Raw genomic sequence first — 19,752 nt, 5'->3', positions numbered from 1 at the left:
GTCTCCTTCCAAGAGCCGACCTGTAAAAAGGTACCCCTCAACTACATGTATTCCCTTCATCCCCTTGCCTGGAATGATAGTTGAGTTAATCTGTCACTGGTTTGGATTATGTGATTTCTGTATTAACTTGCTAAGAGACAACATGTACGCTATTAAAGACAGTATGTGTAAAGAGACATTGTACGTCCTACATGCTGCTGCTAAGTCGCTTCAGTCGTGTCCGACTCTGTGCGACCCCATAGACGGCAGCCCACCAGGCTCCCCCGCCCCTGGGGTTCTCCAGGCAAGAACACTGGAGTGGGTTACCATGTCCTACATGCTACTGCCTTGCGAAATTATGCCCACAATGAACCGGTGTTAAATAAAATATAAGCAAAGACAGTCTCAGGCTCTAGATTAAATTTGCCTAAAAACAAAACACAGCATGTATTAGCTCCTCATTTCTGTTTACTGTCAAACCGTATTTTATCACATGGCTATACCACCTTTATCTATCAATCAGTTGATGGATGTTTCTATCATTTCTACTTTTTGGCTATTATGAATAATGTTTCTATGAATATTCATGTGCAAGTTTTTAGTTAGACATTAGGTTTTCATTTCTCTTTTTTATATTGCTAGGAAAAGAATTTTCTGGGTCATGTAACTTTAATTTTTGAAAGAATTGACAAATAAGTTTCAAAACAGCTATTTGTTGTTGTTCTACAGTTCACTCAGTCATGCCCGATTCTTGGTGACCCCATGGACTGCAGCACACCAGGCTTCGCTGTCCTTCACCAACTCATGTCCATTGAGTCAGTGATGCCATCTAACCATCTCATCCTCTGTCGCCCCCTTTTCCTCCTGTCTTCAATCATTCCTAGCATCAGGGTCTTTTCCAATTAGTAGGCTCTTAGCATCAGGTGACCAAAGTTTTGGATCTTCAGCTTCACCATCTGTCCTTCCAAAGAATATTCAGGACTGATTTCCTTTATGAATGACTGGTTTGATCTCCTTGCAGTCCAAAGGACTCTCAAGAGTCTTCTCCAGCACCACAGTTTGAAGGCCTCAATTCTTCGGGGCTTAGCCTTTTCTATTGTCCGGCCCTCACATCCATACATGACAACTGGAAAAACCAGAGGTTTGACTACACAGAACTTTGGAGGCAAAGTAATGTCTCTGCTTTTTAATAGGCTGTCTAGGTTGGTCATAGCTTTTCTTCCAAGGAGCAGGCATCTTTTAATTTCATGGCTGCAGTCACCAACTGCAGTGATTTTGGAGCCCAAGACAAGAAAGTCTGTCACTGTTTCCATTGCTTCCCCATCTATTTGCCATGAAGTGATGGGACCAAATGCCATGATCTTCATTATCTGAGTGTTGAGTTTTAAGCCACTTTTTCCCTCTCCTCTTTCACCTCAACAAGAGGCTCTTCAGTTCTTCTTCTCTTTCTCCCATAAGAGTAGAATCATCTGCATACATGAGGTTATTGATATTTCTCCTGGCAATCTTGATTCCAGTTTGTGCTTCATCCAGTCCAGCATTTCTCATGATGTACTCTGCATAGAATTTAAATAAGCAGGGTGACACTATACAGACTTGATGTACTCCTTTCCCGCTTCTGAACCAGTCCATTGTTCTACATCCGGTTCTAACTGTTGCTTCTGGACTTGCACACAGGTTCTCAGGAGGCAGTTAAGGTGGTCTGGTATTCCCATCTCTTTAAGAATTTTCCAGTTTCTTATGATCCACACAGTCAAAGGCTTTAGCATAGTCAATGAAGCAGATGTTTTTCTGGAATTCCCTAGCCTTTTTTATGATCCAACAGATGTTGGCAATACAATCTCTGGTTCCTCTGCCTTTTCTAAATCCAGCTTGTACATCGGGAAGTGCTCGGTTCACACACTGTTGAAGCCTAGCCTGAAGGATTGTGAGCATTACTTTGCTAGCACGTGAAATGAGTACAATTGTGCGGTAGTTTGAACATTCTTTGACATTGCCTTTCTTTGGGACTGGAATGAAAACTGACCTTCTCCAGACCTGTGGCCACTGCTAAGTCTTCCAAATTTGCTGGCATATTCAGAGCAGCACACTAACAGCATTATCTTTTAGGATTTTAAATAGTTCAGCTGGGATTCCATCACCTCCACTAGCTTTGTTCACAATGATGCTTCCTAAGGCCCACCTGACTTCACACTCCAGGATGTCTGGCTCTAGGTGAGTGATCACACCATTTTGGTTATCCGGGTCATTAAGATGTTTTTGTATAGTTCTGTGTATTCTTGCCACCTCTTCTCAGTACTTCTATTTCTGTTAGGTCCATACCATTTCTGTCCTGCATTGTGCCTGCACTGAAAGATGAACTTCCCAGGTCAGTAGGTGTCCAATATGCTACTGGAGAAGAGCGTAGAAATGGCTCCAGAAGAAATGAAGAGGCTGAGACAAAGTGGAAACAACACCCAGTTGTGAATGTGACTGGTGGTGAAAGTAAAGTTCGATGCTGTAAAGAACAGTATTGCGTAGAAATCTGGAATGTTAGGTCCATGAATCAAGGTAAATTGGAAGTGGTCAAACAGGAGATGGCAAGAGTGAACATGGACATTTTAGGAATCAATGAACTAAAATAGACAGGAAAGCATGAATTTAATTGATGACCATCACTTCATGGGAAATAGATGGGGAAACAGTGGAAACAGTGCCAGACTTTATTTTTCTGGGCTCCAAAATCACTGCAGATGGTGACTGCAGCCGTGAAATTAAAAGACGCTTACTCCTTGGAAGGAAAGTTATGACCAACCTAGATAGCATATTCAAAAGCAGAGACATTACTTTGCCAACAAAGGTCTGTCTAGTCAAGGCTATGGTTTTTCCTGTGGTCATGTAGGGATGTGAGAGTTGGACTGTGAAGAAGGCTGAGCACCGAAGAATTGATGCTTTTGAACTGTGGTGTTGGACAAGACTCTTGAGAGTCCCTTGGACTGCAAGGAGATCCAACCAGTCTATTCTGAAAGAAATCAGCCCTGGGATTTCTTTGGAAGGAATGATGCTAAAGCTGAAACTCCAGTACTTTGGCCACCTCATGCAAAGAGTTGACTCATTGGAAAAGACTCTGATGCTGGGAGGGATTGGGGGCAGGAGGAGAAGGGGACGACAGAGGATGAGATGGCTGGATGGCATCACTGACTCGATGGATGTGAGTCTGAGTGAACTCCGGGAGTTGGTGATGGACAGGGAGGCCTGGTGTGCTGCGATTCATGGGGTCGCAAAGAGTCGGACACGACTGAGCGACTGATCTGATCTGATCTGATTACATCTACTATTGTGGGCAAGAACCCCTTAGAAGAAATGGAGTAGCCCTCATAGTCAACAAGAGAGTCCAGAATGCAGTACTTGGTTTCAATCTCAGTGAAATGAGAGGATGGAAATGACAGGATGATCTCTGTTCATTTCCAAGGCAAATCATTCAGTATCACAGTAATCCAAGTCTATGCCGCAACCACTAATGCCAAAGAAGCCGAAGTTGAATGGTTCTATGAAGACTTACAAGACCTTCTGGCAGTAATACCAAAAAAAGGATGTCTTTTTCATCGTAGGGGACTGGAATGCAAAAGTAGGAGGTCAAGAGATATCTGGAGTTAACAGGCAAGCTTGGCCTTGGTGTACAAAATGAAGCAGGACAAAGGCTAACAGAGTTTTGCCAAAAGAATGCACTGGTCATAGCAAACACTCTTACAACAACACAAGAGACAACTCTACACGTGGACATCACCAGATAGTCAATACCAAAATCAGATTCATTATATTCTTTGCAGCCAAAGATGGAGAAGCTCTATACCATCAGCAAAAAAAAAAAAAAAAGACCAGGAGTTGACTGTGGCTCAGATTATGAACTCCTTATTACAAAATTCAGACTTAAATTGAAGAAAGTAAGGAAAACTATTAGGCCATTCAGGCATAACCTAAATCAAATCCCTTATGATTATACAGTGGAAGTGACAAAACAGCTATACCATTTCAAATATCCACCATCAGTATGTAAGAGTTCCTATTTCTCCACATCATCACCAATACTTGTTATTATTTGACTTTTCACTTATAGTTGGGAGAAGGCAATGGCAACCCACTCCAGTACTCTTGCCTGAAAAATCCCCTGGACGGAGGAGCCTGGTAGGCTGCAGTCCATGAGGTCGCTAAGAGTCGAACACGACTGAGCGACTTCACTTTCACTTTCCACTTTCATGCGTTGCAGAAGGAAATGACAACCAAGCCCAGTGTTCTTGCCTGGAAAATCCCAGGGATGGGGGGAGCCTGGTGGGCTGCCGTCTATGGGGCCGCACAGAGTCGGACACAACTGAAGCGACTTAGCAGCAGCAGCAGTTATACTTACCCTAGTGGGTGATATCTTACTCTGGTTTAGGTTTGCATTTCCCTACTAGCTAATGATGTTAAGCATCTTTTGATGTACTTATTAATAAAAGTCGCTCAGACATGTCCAATTGTGACCCCATGGACTATACAGTCCATGGAATTCTCCAGGTGAGAATACTGGAGTGGATAGCCTTTCCCTTCTCCAGGGGATCTTCCCCACCCAGGGATCGAACCCAGGTCTCCCACATTGCAGGTGAATTCTTTACCAGCTGAGCCACAGGGAAGCCCAACAATACTGGAGTGGGTAGCCTATCCCTTCTCCAGCAGATCTTTCCAACCCAGGAACTGAACTGGGTCTCCTGCATTGCAGGTGGATTCTTTACCAGCTGAGCTACCAGGGAAGCCCATGCTTATCAACCACCTGTATATTTTCTTTGAAGAAATGTCTCATTTAGAACTTTTACCCATTTTAATTGGGTTATTTGTTCTTTATTATTGAGTTACGAGTTCTTTATATATTCTGGATACAAGTCTCTTATTGCAGGAGATTCCAACTTCTGGGCTGTGGACCGGTACTCTTGCCAGATCAGCAGCAGCATTAGATTAGAAATAAAGTGCACAATAAATGTAATGGGTATGAATCATCCTGAAACCATCCTCACAATCCCCAGCTCATAGAAAAAGTGTCTTCCACAAAACCAGTCCCTGGTGGGGACCACTGCTTTTACAGATATGTCATTCGCAAGAATTTTCTCCCATTCTGTGGGTTGTCTTTTCACTTGGCTAATGTTGTTCTTAACATATGTGTTCTTAACTACCTCTTATCTAAAGTAGTTAAAGTAAGCTTTCAGTGAACAGAGGGGAAAAAAATGAACCACACACCCTCCTAACCACTGATAACCAAAGCAGTAACAGCCAAGTGGAAACCAACCCACCAGCTATTCTCCCCTTCATTCTTAGCAAGAGATTTCCCAAGTATTAATATTAGAACAACACATGGATTGCTCTTTTCTTTTTATATAATCATTTTTCTTATTTTCAGCAAATGCAGTGTTGATCTTTTTCTTTTTCTTTGCCACAGCACACAGCATGTGGGATCTTAGCTCTCTGACCAGGGATCGAACTCACTCCCTTCACTGCAAGGCAGATTCTTGACCACGGAACCACCACGTAAGTCCAGGATTGCTCTCTTTTGTTCCCAGACATTTCCTTGTCTCAGTACCTCCCAACTCCCCTTGCAGCTAGATATAACCACACAACTCCATCAAGGCCAATGGTATGTGAGCAAAACCAGCGTGTGCTTCCTCTGGAAAGCGTTCCTACTACAAGAGACAAGGCTACATAGCACATGTGAGTCAGCAGATTGCCTTCAGGTGACTAGCAAGGTAAATGCACAAGAGGGGGCATGACTGACACCAGGAAGTGTATCAGCTCTGACCTGATCACCTTCAGGCTTGCTAACAAAGAGAAGAAACTCATCTTCTACACTGTTTAACGTATGCTATTATATTTTGAGTTTTTCTGTTATATGCAATCAAATCTGATCTGAACTCATGTGACAGTGAAGTGCATGCTCTTGATTTACACGTACACAGGTCAGATGCAAGGCCAGGCTCCATTCTGCAGTTTAAGAAGTATTTCCTATTGTCACAGTGTTAACCTGACTGCTTTTCCAACATAAGGAATAAAAAATTAGCAAAGACTGAAACCAGGAAAGACAACAAGATAACGTCACATGAAACATGCAATCGGTGGTGAAATGCTGTATATGAAGGTCCACAATAGGTGTACACCCCATTAGAAACCTGTCTGCAATACCCATACACTCCAAAACGGGTGAAGTGTATTTTCTTTGAGCAGAATGCAAACACGAGCACAGTGCTGCAGCGTGAACAGAAGAAAAGGACGGTTCACCGACTGTTGCCTGACCAAATCTAATCCCGGTCCTGTCACTGCTAAGCAACAGTTCAATTTCATTTAATCCAGCACAAATGTGGTGAATGCCCACCACACATAAAGCACTGCATTGGGTACTGCAGTTCATGAGCTGAGACTCTTATCCTCAAGGAATTCCTAATCTAATAGACAAGGAAGAAATTACTTCTAATTCCCAATAGTCTGCTTGGCCGCAAATCAGGGAAAGAGACAAAATAAGAGCCAATCCCATTCACACTTTTTGCTAAATTATGCCTTAAAAATCCCCAGAATTAGGGTAGTGACTCTCTCTCCCTCCTTCCTGATTTTGTTCTAGAAGACCAACAGCCACACACTGCCAGTAGTGGGTAAAAGGAAAGTGAGGGCCCCACAAATACACTATCCAACCTGAACAGACTGAGGTTGCTCAAGAATGAGGAAATAAACCAAAGACAACAGAACTCTACAATACAACAGAAGAGTCACGTGACCCCAGAGACTCAAGGAGATACACACGGGAAAGCCTTCTAAGTCAAATCAAAAGCTTTAGAGAAAAAGACTACAATGAGAATACACTACTTGAAAAAAACAAAGATTTATATATTATTAGTATTTATATGATAAGGTTGAATTATCATACCTATATAAAATGCTGGGCCCATAAAGAGTATATACCTTGTTTCCCCCATGAATTCTTGGAAACCTTACAAAAACCAATCACTCCCACTTTGGCACTGTTTGAAATGCCTAGCACACACCCGAGAAGCAACTATAAAAACGGCTATTAAAAACCTGGAGTTCACAAAGGAGATCTGGGTATAGACAATAAATTGGGAAGTTTTTACGGACATATAGATAGCATGTAAAGTCCTGAGGCTGGACAAGATGGTTAGAGAGAGGAGATCTAAAGATTGAGCTCCGTGGAACCTAAAATATGACACAAGCGAACATATTTAAGAGACAGAAATAGACTTGCTGAAATAGAGAACAAACCTGTGGTTGCCAAACGGGAGGGAAGGACTGGGAGCTTGGGATTCACAGATGTAAACCAGTAGTGATATATATATAGGATAGACAAAACAACAAAGTACTACTACATAGAACAGGGAATTATATTCAATATCCTGTGATAAACCAGAACGGAAGAGGATATAAAAAAGAATATATACAGATATGTGTATATGGGGCTTATAGAAATATATATGCTGCTGTTCAGTTGCTCAGTTGCATCCGAATCTTTGGAACCCCACGGACTGCAGCACGCCAGGCTTCCCTGTCCTTCACCACCTACTGGAGCTTGCTCAAACTCATGTCCATCCAGTCAGTGATGCCATCCAGCCATCTCATCCTCTGTCGTCCCCTTCTCCTGCCTTCAATCCTTCCCAGCATCAGGGTCTTTTCCAATGAGTCAACTCTTTGCATCACATGGCCAAAGTATCGGAGCTTCAGCATCAGTCCTTCCAATGAACATTCAGGACTGATTTCCTTTAGGATGGACTGGTTGGATCTCCTTGCAGTCGAGGGACTCTCGAGAGTCTTCACCAGCACCGCAGTTCAAAAGCATCAATTCTTCAGTGCTCAGCCTTCTTTATAATCCAAATATCATATCCACACATGACTACTGGAGAAATTATAGCCTCAACTATATGGACTTTGTTGGTAAAGTAATGTCTCTATTTTTTAATGCACCATCTAGGTTTGTCATAGCTTTTCTTCCAAGGAGCAAGCATCTTTTAATTTCATGGCTGCAGTCACTGTCCACAGTGATTTTGGTTTCCACTGTTTCCCCACCTATTTACCATGAAGTGATGGGACCAGATGCCATGATATTCCTTTTTTGAATGTTGAGTTTTAAGCCAGCTTTTTCATTCTCCTCTTTCACCCCATCAAGAGCCTCTTTTAATTCCGCTTCTCTTTATGCCATAAGGGTGGTTTCATCCGCATATCTGAGTTTATTGATATTGCTCCCCACCATCTTGATTCCAGCTTGTGCTTCTTCCAGCCCAGCGTTTCTCATGATGTACTCTGCAGAGAAGTTAAATAAGCAGGGTGACAAAATACAGCCTTGATGTACTCCTTTCCCAATTTTGAACTAGTCTGTTGTTCCACGTCCAGTTCTAACTGTTGCTTCTTGACCTGCATATAGGTTTCTCAGGAGGCAGGTCAGGTGGTCTGGTATTCCCATCTCTTTCAGGATTTTCCACAGTTTATTGTGATCCACACAGTCAAAGGCTTTAGCATACTCATGAAGCAGAAGTAGATGCTTTTTCTATGACACAATGAATGTTGGCAATTTGATCTCTGATTCCTCTGCCTTTTCTAAATCCAGCTTGAACATCTGGAAGTTCTCGGTTCACATATTGCTGAAGGCTAGCTTAGAGGATTGGAGGATTTTGAACAATACTTTGTTAGCATGTGAAATGAGTGCAATTGTGTGGTAGTTTGAACATTCTTTGGCATTGCCTTTCTTTGGGATTGGAATGAAAGCTGACCTTTTCCAGTCCTATGGCCACTGATGACTTTTCCAAATCTGCTGGCATAGTGAGTGCAGCACTTTGACAGCATCATCTTTTAGGATTTGAAATAGCTCAACTGGAATTCCATCACCTCCACTAGCTTTGTTCATACTGATGCTTCCTAATGCCCACTTGACTTTGCACTCCAGAATGTCTGACTCTAAGTGAGTGATCACACCGTTGTGGTTATCTGGGTCATGAAGATCTTGATAGATAGATAGATACAGATACATACATACATATATATGGGGCTTCCCTAGTGGCTCAGATAGCAAAGAATTTGCCTACAATGCAGGAGGATCTGGGTTCAACCCCTAGGTCAGGAAAATACCCTGGAGAAGGAAATGATAACCCACTCCAGTATTCTTGGCTGGAGAATTCCATGGACAGAGGAACTATATACATATACACACACACATGTATAGCTGAGTCACTTTGTTGTACAGCAGAAATTAACACAACACTGTAAATCAAATTAAATAAATTTATGCTTTGGTAAAAAAAGAAAATTTTTAAGGAAAAAAAGAAAATACTGAGCTCCAGAGAACTCTAACAACAAAAAGTCCAGGAAATGAGGAAATCTGGCAAAGGAAGCTAAAAATGGAAAAGCCAGTGGGGTGGGAGAAAAAGCAAGCAGGTGTGAGGTTATTGAGCCAAGTACAGCTAGGGTATCACAGAGGGGAAGGTGAACGGCCACATCAGACGCTGCCGCCAGCAAAGAACAGGAAGACTGAGAACTGACGCTGGAGGCGGCGCTCTGAGACCATGACCCTCACAGAACATGCAGCGGAGGGTGGAGGGGAGGGCCCGCCGAGAAACGGCGCGCAGAGAGCAGGAGGAAGGAGACGGGGCCCTGGGCCCCGACGAGGACAGGAGGAAGGGGACGGGAGCCCTGAATATACGGTGGAGGTGGTGCACCGAGACCACGACGACCCTCACAGAACACGCAGCGGAGGTGGAGGCGAGGCCCCGACGAGAACAGGAGGAAGGAGACAGGGCCCTGAATATGCGGGAGGCCCGAATATAGGAGCTTCTTAAAGAATTTCTGCTACATATGAGAAATGAAACATGGGCAGCAGACTAAAGGGAAGACAGGGTGCTTTCACTGGTGATGGCGGCGGTATTTTTTTAATATGGATGAAATTAAGAGTGTTCTGTACACTGAGGGGAGTCGTCCAGTAGAAAGGGAAAAACAGGTGTCAATGAGAAAGCAAAAGACGAACTACTTGTGTGACATCCGGGAGAAGTAACGAGGGAAGGCGAAGAGGGGATGGAAACAGCTGGACAGAGGCTGGCCGCTGCGGTCCGCAGGGCAGCGGAGGGAAGGCGGGGCACTGGCGCTGAGGAAGGGGCGGGCATCCATTTCAGTGGAAGGGCTCTTCAAAGGAGTTCTAAGGTCACAGAGTCCACAGCAAAATGGGACACAAAATCATCAGGAAAGGGAGGCAGTCCCAGAAGCTTAGAGAGAGGGGAAAATATAAAATATTCATCAACCAGGAGAATGAAGGAACCAAGAAAATGGAAGATGCTTTGTGATCAGGATTAATGGCCTATCTGAGGCCAGTGGTCATGACTCTGAAGTCAGCCCAGTGAACTTGACTGAATACACCTTTCCAGGAAGAGCTGCACAAACAAGTCTAATCAAGGCAGAGAAGGGCAATGGAGTTGAGTGTAGTGAAAATAGTGACTTTAACAAATGACAAATTCACACACTGAAATTCCATTCACACATGGAAAGAAGTGAGGGTGTGAGGGGCTGAGAAAAGTAGGATCAGTTGATTGTAAGCGAAGACTACTTACTAGGGAAGGGTAAGCAGGGAAGAAGAGAAGGCGGTGTTGGAAGGAGAAAGCCTCACAACTGAGATGGCGGACGGGGTACCCATCCTGGTGACAAGATCTAAGCAGTGAGCATGACAGGAAATGGCTGAGGGAAGGGGAGGAACAGAGGCCTGAAGGAGAGGAATCCAGGGAGAAAGCAGCAAAGTCCTACGAATTACCTGAGGTGACACTGAAATCACCCAGGAAAGTGTAAAAGGAAGGCACACCGATATAAGGAACTTAAGAAGTCTGCATGCGGTTCCAAACACGGAAACAAATGAGAAGAGAACAGACTGTAGAGAGAGAGACTTTGAGGGTGAAACCATGTGAATGGATGGAGAAACAAAAGCCACAGTGGGAAATAGCTCTGTAAGGTGCAACGGCTGAAAGCGGACAGGTTGCCCCAACTGGGGGAGGACCAGCCTGCTTCCCTGCGGTGACAGTCACGGGATGGAGGAGGTCCAAGGTCAGCTCGAGTCCAGTGCTGCTGAAGCTGCCGAGGGCTACACCCAATTGCCTACTACGTGTACCACTGAACGGCCCACAGCAAGCTAACCTCACAGGCCCACAACTGAAGGCACCATCTGCCTCCATCCTTGTGCCTTCTGCTTCTCCCATCGTAGTAAACGGCACCACCTAGTTGCACAAGCCAGAAACCTTCTCCTCCTTCACCCCGGAATCTAACATCCAATGTTTCTGTAAATTTCTCTCTACAAGTCTTCCTCAGACAGACACTCTGGCCTCCATTTCTGCCACCACCACACCAAACCATAACCCTTCCAACCATTCCTGCCATTTCTAAACTTTCTCTACTCTGCCACAGTGGGTTTTGAAAAACAGGAACCTACCACTCAATGCCCTGCTTAAAACCATTTAATACATTAAGCTCAAAACCTCAGGGTCAGGCCCTGACCCCCACTGTCCAGCTTTATCTCCATCCTCCCCGGCTCTCTGCTCCAGTGGTGCTGGGTGTCCATCCCCAGGGGGACCTCACATGGACCACGCTCTCTTGTCTCCAGAACTTTACACATATTAATCACTCTGCCTGGAATGTGTCTCAATCAATCCCAGCTGACTCCAAATACACCTTCAGTTATCATTATAGACGTTAGATCCTCTATGCCTTTCTTGAATCACGTAAACTAGATTACTGGTCTGCCTCCACCCAGTTCCCAGAAAGCAGCTCTGGACATCAACGGAAGTAAATCAGTGATTTCTTCAAGAAGAAGGCAGCTGAGAGGGTAAGGATCCAGGTCCCCAGCATGCGTGCATGCTAAGTCACTCCAGTCATGTCTGACTCTTTGTGATCCCATGGACTGCAGCCTGCCAGACTCCTCTCTGTCCATGGGATTCTCCAGGCAAGAATACTGGCATGAGTTGCCATGCCCTCCTCCAGGGAACCTCCCCAATCCAGGGATTGAACCCAACTATCTATGTCTTCTGCACTGGCAGGTGGATTCTTTACCATTAATGCCACCTAGGAAGCCCTCCAGGCCCCCACCTCACTTTAATAAGGGAACTCTCTTTTTTTCTGATTTATATATGCCTAAAAGTGTAAAGTTTTTATTTGAAAAGACATTCCTATAGAGCAGTTTGAAAACGACTAAAATCAGTTCAGTTCAATGGCTCAGTCGTGTCTGACTCTTTGTGACCCCATGAACCACAGCACGCCAGGCCTCCCTGTCCATTACCAACTCCCGGAGTTTACCCAAACTCATATCCATTGAGTTGGTGATACCATCTAATCATCTCATTCTCTGTCTTCCCCTTCTCCTCCTGCCTTCAATCTTTCCCAACATCAGGGTCTTTTCAAATGAGCCAGCTCTTCGCATCAGGTGGCCAAAGTATTGGAGTTTCAGCTTCAACATCAGTCCTTCCAATGAACACCCAGGACTGATCTCCTTTAGGATGGACTGGTTGGATCTCCTTGCAGTCCAAGGGGCTCTCAAGAGTCTTCTCCAACACCACAGTTCAAAAGCAACAATTCTTCTGCACTCAGCTTTCTTTATAGTCCAACTCTCACATCCATACATGACTACTGGAAAAACCATAGCCTTGACTAGACAGACCTTTGTTGACAAAGTAATGTCTCTGCTTTAGAATAGATCACCTCTAACGTCTTCCCCAGTTCTGAGGGTGTCCATTCAAAATACCATCATTATGAAAGTAACTCCACAGTAACCACTCATCAACCTTTGTGAGGGGTGGAAAGTACTGGGTTGGTCAAAAAGTTTGTTCGGGTTTTTCCATAACATCTTGCAGAAAAACCCAAACAAACTTTTTGGTCAATTCAATAGTTATTGCAATAAGGATCTCAATGAAGAAGAGCATTTGGCATGATCAAGGTCTTAGAGAAAACACAGGACTGGGAAAAATCAATACAAAATTAAAATAAAATTAATACAAAATTAAAACAATAAATGGAAGTACTAGAATTACCCTTTCAAAGAAATGCAGATTAACCTCATTTGACACATTTTCTGATAAGACATCACTGCTGACTCACCTCTGTCAACTATTTCAGAGGCAACACACTTACACAGTTATACTCTGATGCCTGCAGCAGAGCAGTTAAGAGCCTGGGCTCCAGGGGCAAATGCAACAATTCAAATCTCAGCTCTTCCACTTACTAGCTACATGACCTTAGGAGAACCACATAAGGCTCCGTTTTTCATCATGAAATGAGAAGCATAATGTCTACCTGACAGAGCTGGGCTGAGGATAAAATGAGGTAAAGAAGAGAAGAATTCATAACACTATCTGGTACGTACAGAAAACTCAGTCAATGCTTACAGCATACATATTTACGCTCAAGTTGTATTATACAGCCCGAATCTCTTCTTAAAATTTTTTAACTTATCCTTACTGGCTTGAAATTTAACCTCTTTTACAATGACATTCTCTTTTTTTACAGTCTTGGCAAAAGGCTTATTAAACCATTTGTCCTTTTCATTGTATTACCATATTATCATGATACATAAACACACATTTTTATGTACCTGGTCTTCAATATATTTATTGAATGAACCCCATAGACTCAGTTATATCATCTGAGGGAAGAGGAAACATTATTTTTGTATTCTTGGGTCCTGATCTGAAATGAACTTGTGTTTAAAAAAATCTCATATTGTAAACTTTTATTATACAAACATGAAACATCATTATCTAGAGACCATTGCTGCCCATAACTAGGGCTGGCAAGAAACCTTCATACCATCATCAGTCATTAAAAAAGAACTATTCTATGAGCACCATGATTTTCCTTAGTACTATGGAAGGACACAGAAATAAATGCCAGACAGGTAGTAATATTGACAAATGAGCTTTGTTTTTCTTTTTTTCACTTCTTTCCCTCCAGCAAAGATTCTTTTCTAACTAAAAGAATCTCTATAACTAAAAGTCATATCACGAGAAAAAAAAAAAGATAACTAGTCTTTGAATAAACAGAGTTTGCCTGTGACCTTCTATTACCTTTCCATATACACATGGAAAATTCCCACACACAAAAATGAATACTACTGTGTGTGAACAGCCACAACCACCTCTTTCTAGCTCCATCACCTACTTCCTCATCTTCACGCCTCACACTTTTAATGTCAGAAAAGGAGGCTTGGATCAACAATGAAACCCTCCAAGGTCACTGTTTAAGCAACAACACTAGTTAAAGTGACTGCAAACCTCGGCCAAGACTAAGCTATATCATTCCACAGCCAAACGCGGTGACCAACACAGAACAGCCCACAGTGAATACACAGCTTGGAAAAACAGAAAGATAACCGTCTCCCAGGCCACAGAAATCCAAGCTGCAATTACCTATTTTTTAAATGATTTTCTTAAACGACTCCTTCCATGAAGTCCAGAAATTCCAATAACTTACCGGTCAGCAGCTTCCACGTCAAAGCAAAACCTTCTGTCAATGGAGTCAGTATGTCTCCTGGTACATTCTTTCAAAAAGAAGATCTCTCCATCCCCCTGCAAAGAATCATTTTAAGCATTTTCAAACACTACAGTATACACATACACAGAGTTACGTATCCTATACTTGAAGCGGGGAGGGGAGGCAAGGTTCAGATCTTAGGTTCCTCTATTCTGTTCTCTTTGGAACCAGTTTATTTCGAACTGTAGCCATTTCTGTCACTGACCTTTTCTTAAGATTTTTTAGACGCTGCTTCAATTACAGTAACCTTAAACCAGACCTTATGAGTGCTAATTTTAAAAGGTGGATTAACAATATAGTTTCCACATGTCTATATTTGTTATTCTTATTGCCCTCTTGTTAAAAAAAATAATAATAATGTGTTTGCATTTCACATTACATTATACCACATGAAACAGCCCACAGGTAACCATTTCTGACCTACGAAAACTTTAATTCCATAGGAATCTACCTAAAAGTACACGAAGGACCTTGGATCAGCCATTGTGATCATCTCAAGCTAGAGCCATTCCATTTATGTGGGTGTGTGCTCAGCTGTGCCCAGGTCTTTGCAACCCCATGGACTGCAGCCCACTAGGCTCCTCTGTCTAGGGAATCATGCATGGCAGGAATACTGGAGTGGGTTGCCATTTCCTTCTCCTGGGGATCTTCTCAACACATCTATGGGCTTTGCTGTTTCCTCAGTGAATCACCTTGAATTTACCTTTACTGAGTGTTCAGTTAAATATGGTACCATTTTATCTCAGTTAACCACCCTCTCCAAGAGCTTTAAAAAGCAGCAGAAAACAGGAGACAGAAGCAATGCAAAAACAGGTTCTCAGTAAGAAACTGTAAGAAACTCAGTAAGAGTCTGAAAAACACTTCTGGAATATTTTAGTATTTTCTGGAATGTGAAGATCTCTAATATTAAACCAGCATTCAGATGTAAAAAACACTCAAAATATCAGTCATCGTATTTTAAATATATTTGTTGTTTGGGGCTAAAACAGAAAGACACCACTAAGCAGATGTGTCCTGGGACTTGAGTCGGCTCTGATGGGAAACTCGCACTCCAACCCCATGCTCGGTTTGTCATTAAAGAGTATAGGAGTTAGTGTTCAAGAGGGAGGGTTCACATGTTTATCTATGGCTGATTCACGTTGATGTATGGCAGAAACCAACACAACATTGTAAAGCAATTATCCTCCCATTAAATATAAAATTTGTAAAAACTGGAAAAAGTGTACAGAGATACAGAAGCTAATCCATATTTATCCTCTCACTGCAACTTCTGATCACATCAGTGGCCCTCAGAGGTATAAAGTAATCATGAGCATTTGGTTAATGAGTTGCGCACAGTTGCTGATCATTCCTGGAGTTTGCTCTTTTATTAGATTTGATGCTTCACTTACCAACAAATTTTGCCTTCTCTGTGTCTGATATGTTCTTAACAAATTATTCCTGACTGTATCCATTAAACTTTAGTTACATTTGACAAAAATAAATGAATGTGATCTTTTAAAAAAAAAAAAAAAAAAGGGCACACAAAAACAACAAAAGCCATCCCCCTCCAGGGGTGACATCCTGGCTTCCTCTTCTTTACCATGGCCACGATTTTCCATGTGTATTTTGATATCACAAAAATGTGCTTCTATTATAAGCAGCTTAAAATAGTTTTCAGGAATATGCAAAGTACGTGTAAACAGAAGTGAACTTGGGTTAATTCTGTATTCACAGAAGCAAAATTATGCTCATCCACCCAGCAAGCAGTGAATTAACCTTAAAATATGTCACCAGTTACAGTCAATGTTAGTGAGAGGAGCTCTGTGTTGACTATTGTTGTTGCTAAGAGCTACAGCTTCTGCTTTAAAACAAAGACCACCTTTTCCACCCAGACAGCTCCTGTGGGCTTCTCGCATACATTTCCTGTATCACGAGTTGCTGTGGAGTTTATTTCTACAGGAGGTGTAAACTAAATGGTGAGTGTCTAAGTGAGAAGGTTCAAGTCAATGAAAAGCAGCAAACTTCGTTACAGATCATCTACTCTGTAATCTTTTCATTTATGTGAATTTATGTGTGCACGTGGCTCAGTCAATAAAGAATCTGTGAGAGACATGGGTTCAATCTCTGGGTTGGGAAGATTCCCCTGGAGGAGGAAAATGACAACCCACTCCAGCCTTCTTGCCTGGGAAATCCCATGGACAGAGGAGCCTGGAGGGCTATCCCCATGGCAGGGATAGCAAGATTGGACACGACCTAGTAACTAAACCACCACCACCACGTACAACGTCAGGCCTCCCCCATAAATCCTGAGCAGTCAGCCCCCTGAGTCAGGAAAGCATGCTGAAGGTATTAACTGTATCTTCCAGTAACAGGGACATCAAATAATTCTTTCTTAAAAAAAAAAAAAAAAAAAACCTGACCATAAAAATCCATGCCAACAGGACATCCCTGGTGGCCCAATAGCTAAGACTCTGCATTTCCAAGGCAGGGGGCCTGGGTTCAATTCCTGGTCAGGGAACTAGAGCCCACATCCCACACATAAGAGACCTGCATGCCAGAACTAAGACCTGGGGCAGCCAAATAAACATTTTTAAAATATTTTTTTTAAACCACATGCCAGCAATTGAGAAAATACAGGAATTATTTTCTGGCCAATTTTATTTAGGGAAAAAAACAATCTTTTCATTCTAAAAGCAAAATGGAAGGTATTTATCATTAATGAATGGACACACCATTAAAATGATGCCCTCAAAGACCACCTCACAGCCAGTATAAAGCATAAAAAGGAAACACTTACAAGTTTCCCCCCGGATCTGTGCTCAAACGGGATCATGGTGAACTTCTTGGCCGCTTTTCGATACATGCAGTAGTGTTTGACCCAGCTGGAACCGAATGGAGGAGGCCCTTCAACAAGAAACAGAACTTTACATGTTTCCTTATAAACAAACAGGTATGCAAAACTCTACATTGCTAAAGAGAAAAAAGCCAGAAATGGCAACTTATACAGCTCAAGGAAACAAATCAGCAACACAGCTCATCTAAGACAAGGGAAAAGCTAGGGGAAATAAGAGGGCTCATATAGACAGTTTGAGAAAAGGTCCTAACAGTTCTCAGCAACAAATAAATAATTTAAAGACATATTTTTCACATAATCTGCTAGACTGCTATCTCATACATGAAAATCTCCTAATTGTAAACTACACATTTTTTTATTTTTGTCTATGTATGAATAGCTCATGAGAATTCCAAGAATGCCACCAGATATATGTGATGGTTTTGGATTCAATTCTGGCCTCTCAAAATAATAGAATTGTAGAATCACAGTGCAGAAAAGCATGTAGACTATAAATCTATCTAGTGCTTTAAGCCCACTAAAGCACCTTGTAAGCAGCTATCCTTACTAACGATGTCGAAGGTAAACTTTAAAATGAAGTATGAGACCTCCCTGATGGTCCATCGGTTAAGAATCTGCCCGCTAATGCAGGGGACAAGAGCTTGATCCCCGGTCCGGGAACGAAGATCCCACATGCCTCAGAGCAACTAAGTCCACGTTCTGTAACAGAAGCCTGCGTACCACAGCTAAAGAGCAGCCCCCACTTGCCATCGTTAGAGAAAGCCCGCTCGCAGCAACAAAGACCCAGAGCAGCCAAAAGTACAGCTAAATTTAAATGACGTGTTTAGAACAGAAGAGTGAGTTGTCCACATGTGCACCAGAACATTTTTGGAACCACTTTTTACCTCTTGCTTGGCCAGTTCTACAACCATCAGAGCTCTTAAAAGAAAATGGTCCCAAGTCGGGAGACCTAGAACGGTTCCATCACAGCAAAGGAAAAGCGAGGTCCCATTCAGTTTGATAATTTTTTCTTTTATCAAGAAAGGACATTAAAATAAAAAAAAAAAGTCAACACCTATTATCAACATCATCGCAGCTGAAAATATAAATAAAGCCTAAAAATATAGATTTTTATACCTAAAAATCAAAAAGAACAAACTTAGGAGTTGGGGAAAGGACTCATTTAAAAGAAATGCATTTAGCTTTAGGAAAAATGAATTATACCACCTTGGGTGGAGGGGAGATGAAAGGGCTTACTAGACCACAATAAACCTCACCTCAAAACATCCTTAGTGCTGGGCCAGAGTTTGGGAACCCTCAGTGTGTGTGTGTGTGTGAGATCAATAGCAAGCATGTGTACTCTGTTCTATGGTTCATAAAAATACTGCATAGGTATTTCATTCAACACCAAGAAAAATACCTCAAGAGATGATAAGTATATTACTGTCTTTTTAATCTAAAAAAATCTTAGGCTTAGACCAAATGGCAAAGCCAAACCTCAGAATCTCTTGCCCAGATATCAAGGTGCTTCACTGATTAAGCTGCCATCCCCTCCTGACTCCACCGGACCCCCACTTAACCAGCCCTAAGCACAGAGATTAGTGATGGCTTTTCACACCATCCAAGTTTCGGGCAATATGACAGAGAGAGTTCAACACAGACTCGTGTGTGTGGTGTGTGTGTGTAAGTCGCTCAGTCGTGTCCAACTCTTTGCGACTCCATGAACTGCAGCCTGCAGTTCCTCTGTCCATGGAATTCTCCAGGCCAGAATACTGGAGTGGATAGCTGTTCCCTCCTCCAGGGCATCTTCCCAACCCAGGGATCGAACCCAGGTCTCCCGCATTGCAGGCGGATTCTTCACCAGCTGAGCCACAAGGGAAACCCAACACAGACTCTAGTCTCGGACAGTTCCCGCACTGAGGAGGTGCATGATTGAAGGAATGTTGTTAACCCCTCAGTGCTTCTGTGTTCTCACTGGTAAATGGGGTGATAACAGAACAATTCATAAGGGTTCTTAATGCATTAAATAAAACAAGATGGATAAAGAGTTTAGCACAGCGCCTGGCATACAGCTAATAAGTGAAGAGTTCTGTCACTGTGGTTTTTTCGGTCCAATTTCAGCCCCATCTCTCTCAAAGTCAGTAAGTTAACCAACAATTGTAAGTCTAAAAAAAGATTCTTGTGACATTTTTCACTTGACTGTTAAAAAGATTAAAAAAATTAGAGGGGGAGGAAAGCATTGAGAACTTGACATTAGCAAACTAGTAATACATAGGATGGATAAACAAGGTCCCATTCACTGCATAGCACAGGGAACTGTATTCAGTGTCCTATGATAAATCACAATGGAAAAGAATATGAAAAAGAAAACAAATATATGTATAACTGACTCACTTGGCTGTAAAATA

At 42.5% G+C, this 19,752-nt stretch overlaps 1 protein-coding gene across 8 annotated transcripts in view; it reads right to left on the bottom strand.

Moving 5' to 3' along the window:
- ARHGAP10 (Rho GTPase activating protein 10) overlaps nucleotides 1-19,752 on the bottom strand; it is a 385,067-nt gene that overhangs the window by 196,169 nt on the left and 169,146 nt on the right. For all 8 annotated transcript variants that reach the window (XM_045163178.1, XM_044930651.2, XM_044930650.2 and 5 more), the window contains 2 exons: nucleotides 17,309-17,415; nucleotides 14,470-14,564 (listed from right to left, as the gene is read on the bottom strand). In XM_045163178.1, the coding sequence (XP_045019113.1) occupies nucleotides 14,470-14,564; nucleotides 17,309-17,415 (202 nt within the window). The remainder of the gene's footprint in view (nucleotides 1-14,469; nucleotides 14,565-17,308; nucleotides 17,416-19,752) is intronic.

This window comes from Bubalus bubalis, chromosome 17 (assembly GCF_019923935.1).
Source record: "Bubalus bubalis isolate 160015118507 breed Murrah chromosome 17, NDDB_SH_1, whole genome shotgun sequence".
Classification (NCBI taxonomy): domain Eukaryota; kingdom Metazoa; phylum Chordata; class Mammalia; order Artiodactyla; family Bovidae; genus Bubalus; species Bubalus bubalis.
The sequence above is the reverse complement of the archived record's forward strand: the minus strand, read 5'-3'. Positions and strand labels throughout refer to the sequence as shown.